Consider the following 5685-nt stretch of genomic DNA (forward strand, 5'->3'; position numbering starts at 1 on the left):
TTTTAAAATTGTGGTAAAATACACACGACATGAAATTAACCATTTTAATCCTTCTTAATTGTACAGTTCAGTGGCATCACGTATATTTACACTGTTGTACAACCATCACATTATTCACCTCCAGAACTTCTTCATCATCCCACACTGAAACCCTCTGCCCATTAAATAACGCTTCCCTATTCTCCCTCCCTCTAATCCCTGGTAACCACTGTTCTACTTTCTGTTTCTTCGTATTTGACTATTCTAGGTATCTTCTGTAAGTGGAATCATGAAATGGTGAATAAGTGGCTTATTTTGGTTAGCAAAATATCAAGGTACATCCACGTTGTTGTAGACCTTTGTCACATTCCCTTGGTAAGCCAGGTGTTACAGGGCACAGAAAGCAGAACTCGAAAACTTTTAAATATGAATGTACAGGAAGCCATTTTGTGGCCTTCCATTTGGCTGTTTTATACTGCATATATTCGGTCCATGAGAAGATTTGGTAATAGGAAGAACTCTTATCTTTGAAGAACTATGTGGTCGCTTTTAAAAAAAAATAGGTGGTTCTGTGGACCCCCTGGGTAGGATTATTATGAAGTTGTAGCATGTGAGAGGATCTTTTCCTATATTGGAAATTGTATTTTGTAATGTTACAACTGCCTCCCTTTTAAATATGCTCAGATCCGGGACTGATGAGGTTCTTCAGAATTGTACTGAAATGTGTTTTCTGTATCTCGTCTTTTCTCACTGAGCCTCCAGCATAATTCTTACATCCTTTGTCATACTAGCTGTGAATAATATTATCATAAAGTACTTTAAGTTTGATGTTTGTGGCTGCTGTGAATTTTCGAAAATGGATAGAAATGTTAGGGTGGAGTTTGAAATTGATATTCCTTCAAGTATCTGCAGAAGAGCTCTAACCTTGAGACTTCTCCAAAAGCCCTCAGGATGCTTTGATATCTAAGGGGGCTAAGTATATTGAGTGTATGAGACAGGAAGGGAGTGAAATTCAATAACATATTTCTGAGTCTGTTTGCTGCAATAGCCAGTAAGTTGTCCAATTAGTGCCAATTGCATTGAGGGTGATTATGATCTAGGTCCAGGAGGGACTGGAGTGAAACCATCATTTCTCTCCACAAAGGCCACTGAGCAACTATTTGATGATAATGACTTTAAATCACTCCCAGCCCATGCCGCATATGAACTGATAACATGGAGGTGAAAGGCTGCATTTCACATTATCAATCCCTAGGGACTTTCAGTCACTCTCATCATTTCTCCAAGTGCCTGAACTCTTGTGTAGTTACAGACTTAAATTTCTGCATTTTCAGTGATGAGAGAGGTCTGCGATAAGAAAAGAAGAGTAAAAGCACTAAGAAAGCTCTAAGAATTATTGGCAGTAATGAGCTACATGGTGAAACATGAAAGCAAATATGTTTTGTCACTTAGATGCCTGATTGAGTGTTAAGGCTTTGAAATAGTTTGATTCAGAATTGCTGGGAATGATGAGGGAGGTCTGTTTCAGAGAAGAAGGGGGAGAGAGAGAGAAGGAGAGTGAGAGAGGGAGAGAGAGGGAGGGGTGAGGGTGCAGATCTGCAGTAAAGGCCTCATGCATAAAATCTGCTGGCAGAACTTCTCACTGCTTCCATAGCAAAATATTTAGTATCATCATTGTGCTTGTTGAAATGTAATAGCTGTTAAAGTGAATTGTATTCTCTCCCCCAAATAAGACTTTCCTGCAGGGTTTGCCTTCATGGTCGTCTCGGGTAATTATTCTGTAAGCTTCAATATCCCTACGCTAAACTTGCAGTCTTTCAGTCTTTGTTTCCCAAAGAGAATATAATGCCTGGATAACTTGTACTCCTGGCATAGCCACCAGCTGCATTAATGTCTGCTTTTATCTCTTATCCCTCTCATGCTAAGCTTCATACTCTCAAGGCAGCATGAGGGAGTGTAGCTCACGGACCACCTAGCAATCTGCTTTAGGAAGGGGTGGGAGCTAATTCAGAAAATACCTTCTATTCCTGTGGATCAGGTTAAGTATAACTAGCCATGTTACACTTAGAATGAGATATAAACCCAGAATCAGCATTTGTAGTCATTTATGATGTTTTTCTACTATATAAAATAAAAGCACTTGATGTCGGGATGTCTCAGAATTGCTGAAATAAATAAATTTTTTTCAGGCTCAGTTGTTGGCAGGATTGTCGGATCATAAATTTGTTCAAGGGACAAGTGCTTTCTTTGCCAGGAGCCATCTTATCAGCTTGCACAAGAGCAGATCAGAAAAATCTCAAGCAGGGCAGGATTGGAGCTCATCCAGAAGCTCAAAATTCAGAAAACTCTGCCCTTTCCCCCGTCCTTCTCCGTCTCTCCTTGTCTCTCATCAGCTTGGTAATACAAACACTTCATCCTTGGAGCAAAACAAGGAACTGGTAATGCTGTTTCTTAGAGTAGTAATTCTTCAGAAGTATCTTTCGAAAAAAGCTACAACTCTAGCAGTTTTAATGCATCCCAGGAACCAAGACAAGAAAGAGAAAGAAGTTTTAAACTTACTGCTATTTTAAAAAATGGTTAACTGAACGGGGCGCCTGGGTGGCTCAGTCGTTAAGCGTCTGCCTTCGGCTCAGGGCGTGATCCTGGCGTTCTGGGATCGAGCCCCACATCAGGCTCCTCCGCTGGGAGCCTGCTTCCTCTCCTACTCCCCTTGCTTGTGTTCCCTCTCTCGCAGGCTGTCTCTCTCTCTCTCAAATAAATAAATAAAATCTTTAAAAAAAAGATGGTTAACTGAAGCATATAAAAAGTGATTTGAGAAACCATATAGGATAATGCTCAAAAATATACTCAGTCCTTCCTCTTGGTTTATAATTCCAGGTGATGTGTTACATAAAATCTCTGTCTCTGAGTCTTTGATCTGGCTAGAAGCTGCCAGGAGGATTTGTTAGATTTAGCTCTGCTTTCTGAGATTGAGTCTCATTTAATAATCTCATGAAAATATCTTTTAGATAAACAACTGGTGTGTTTAAAGCTTGTATTGTCAGGCTCAGGCATGGGTTTGAGGCAGTGACTATAATTAAATGCTCATATTGATCATCTTTTTTGCTGTAGACCTTTCTAAAGTGAAGCTGATGAGATTTGATGATCCATTGTTGGGGCCTCGGCGAGTTCCTGTCCTGGGGAAAGAGCACACTGGGAAGACCCCCATTTCTGAGCATGCTGTTTTCCATGTGGACCTCATGAGCAAGAAAATTCATCTCACTGAAAATGGGCTAGGGGCAGATATTGGTGATACAATTATCTATCTGGTTCATTAAACTCATGCAGATTGGAGATATGTCCTGGTTTCTGGGGATGTGACTATTCTGTCTACAGATTGGGTATTAAGAACCTTCGGCTGGACCTTAATATACTTCATTTCTAACCATCAAATTCTGTAATCATAGTTACACCAAGTCATCTTGGATTCCTGAACCTAATAAATTTTTTTTTTTCCTTATTGGGACCTCTGAGAGAAGTAGTTTGTACTTTGCTTTTTTTTTTTTTTTTTTTTTAACAAACTATTGCTATTTCCCAGAAGCTTCTAGTCTTTTATATTAACACAAAAATGTCAGTATGTTTCTTTTCAAGGTGTACTTTATACTACTTATGAAGGCTAAGGTTTATCTAACAACTTTTTATATTATATGATTATGGAGTTGTATTTCTTCTTTAAAAAGAAAAACTGAATTAGTTCGTTTTACTTTTTAAAGAACAGAACTCTCATGATGATTTGAAAAAACACATGAGAATACTTTGACTTAAGTATTTTGTATAAAGAACAAATAGGTCTTATATTTAGAAGAATTCTTTTAGCTTTAATATATTTGATTAATCACCAATAATGTTTTTTTAGGGCTGACATCAATAGTTTATAAGCAGTTTATAATGATTTACACTGAATTTAGGCATTTTAAAAGGGGATTTTTTTTCCCCCACAGAAATCTACATTTGTCAGATTTGTCTCAAGTCCAGTTGTGTTTAAAGATCATGTCCATTGTATTGCAGATTTATTGTTTTACTCCTGCTGGAATGTCTTTTGATATTATCTGTGCCATTCTGCTTCATATGAGGAAAAGTATTAGGTATTGGCTGACACTAGAGAAAAAGTTTTGATTTCTTTAAGAGTTCAATATGGGCAAAGACAGGGGGCGTCTGGGTGGCTTAGTTGGTTAATGTCTGACTCTTGATTTCAGTTCAGGTCATGATGTCAGGGTAGTGAGATTGAGACTGCATTGCCTCCTGTGCTCACTGGGGAGTCTGCTTGAGATTCTGTCCCTCTGTCCCTCCCCCTCCACTCACAGGTGCACGTGTGCTCTTTCTCAAGCAAATAAATCTTAAAAAAAAAAAAACAACATGGGCAAAGACCAATTCTGATAACCATAAGAAACCTGAGTTCTAATTTTCATTTTAAGTCAAGAGATTTTACTAAGCTTTTTTATTTTGCAACAGTTTGACATTACTGGACCACACTGAATGCTTTATCACAGATGCATTGAAGTAATTCATTTAATGTTAGAACTGAAAGATCCCTTAGAGGTCAAGTGCAAGTCATCATTTATCTGGTAAGGGCCAGCAGCACAGTATAGCACGTAAGGTCACATGCTCTGAAGTCAGACTAGCTAGGTTAGATCACTTCTTCCGTTTGCTATTTGGGTGATCTTGGCCAGTTACTCAGCTTCAGTTTCTTCATCTGTGAAATGGAAGTGATAATGTGTCTATCTACTTTCTAGGCTTACCAGGAGATGTTTAGATGAAACATTCTAGGAAAACCATATATATAACATAGTACCTGGCAAGTGATAAGCCTTCAGTAGCTGTTTCTGATTAATAATAGTGATGATAATAATAATAAATAAACCCAAGATGTATTGGCTTAAGGTTATTGTAGGCTATAATCATGTCTTTTGTGTTGGCTTCTGTGGGGCCACTGTTTTTTTGCTTGCCCTCTAGATTCTTTTGCTGCTTCCTCAGTCTGCATAGCCTTAGTTATTCCCTAAATCAAGTAATCTTTCCTGGTGCCTAAATGCAAGCTCACTTATGTTTAATTTAGGTAAATTAAACTACATGTGCATGGCAAAAAACAAAAAGCAAACAAAAAGGATGGAAAATAGTTTTAATATTGTGGATGATTATGCCTTTTTTTTTTTTTAAGATTTTATTTATTTATTTGACATTGATAGAGACAGCTAGCAAGAGAGGGAACACAGGCAGGGCGAGTGGGAGAGGAAGAAGCAGGCTCATAGCAGAGGAGCCTGATGTGGGGCTCGATCCCATAACGCCGGGATCACGCCCTGAGCCGAAGGCAGACGCTTAACTACTGCGCCACCCAGGGGCCCCGATTATGCCTATTTTACTAGATGAGCCTATGAACCTATGCTGCCTTGAATTAAATGTGAGTTGGGATTCATAGATCCTCCTTTCTTGCAAGCTCAGGTCCTTGGATCTCTCTTAGAATGAGCATCTTGCTGGGCTGAATATGCTTCTTGTGTTTAAAGAGACATCAATTTTGGGGCGCCTGGGTGGTACAGCGGTTAAGCGTCTGCTTTCGGCTCAGGGCGTGATCCCGGCGTTCTGGGATCGAGCCCCACATCAGGCTCCTCTGCTGGGAGCCTGCTTCTTCCTGTCCCACTCCCCCTGCTTGTGTTCCCTCTCTCGCTGGCTGTC

At 39.4% G+C, this 5685-nt stretch overlaps 1 protein-coding gene across 2 annotated transcripts in view; it reads left to right on the forward strand.

Moving 5' to 3' along the window:
- The window catches only part of LARS1 (leucyl-tRNA synthetase 1), a 67601-nt gene extending 64123 nt beyond the window's left edge, over positions 1-3478 (forward strand). For both annotated transcript variants that reach the window (XM_045794365.2, XM_087862159.1), the window contains exon 32: positions 3091-3478. In XM_045794365.2, the coding sequence (XP_045650321.2) occupies positions 3091-3296 (206 nt within the window). In that variant the 3' untranslated portion in view covers positions 3297-3478. The remainder of the gene's footprint in view (positions 1-3090) is intronic.
- The last annotated feature ends 2207 nt before the right edge of the window (positions 3479-5685 follow it).

Source organism: Ursus americanus, chromosome 5 (genome assembly GCF_024610735.1).
Source record: "Ursus americanus isolate L20-20 chromosome 5, mUrsAme1.1.p, whole genome shotgun sequence".
NCBI lineage: Eukaryota > Metazoa > Chordata > Mammalia > Carnivora > Ursidae > Ursus > Ursus americanus.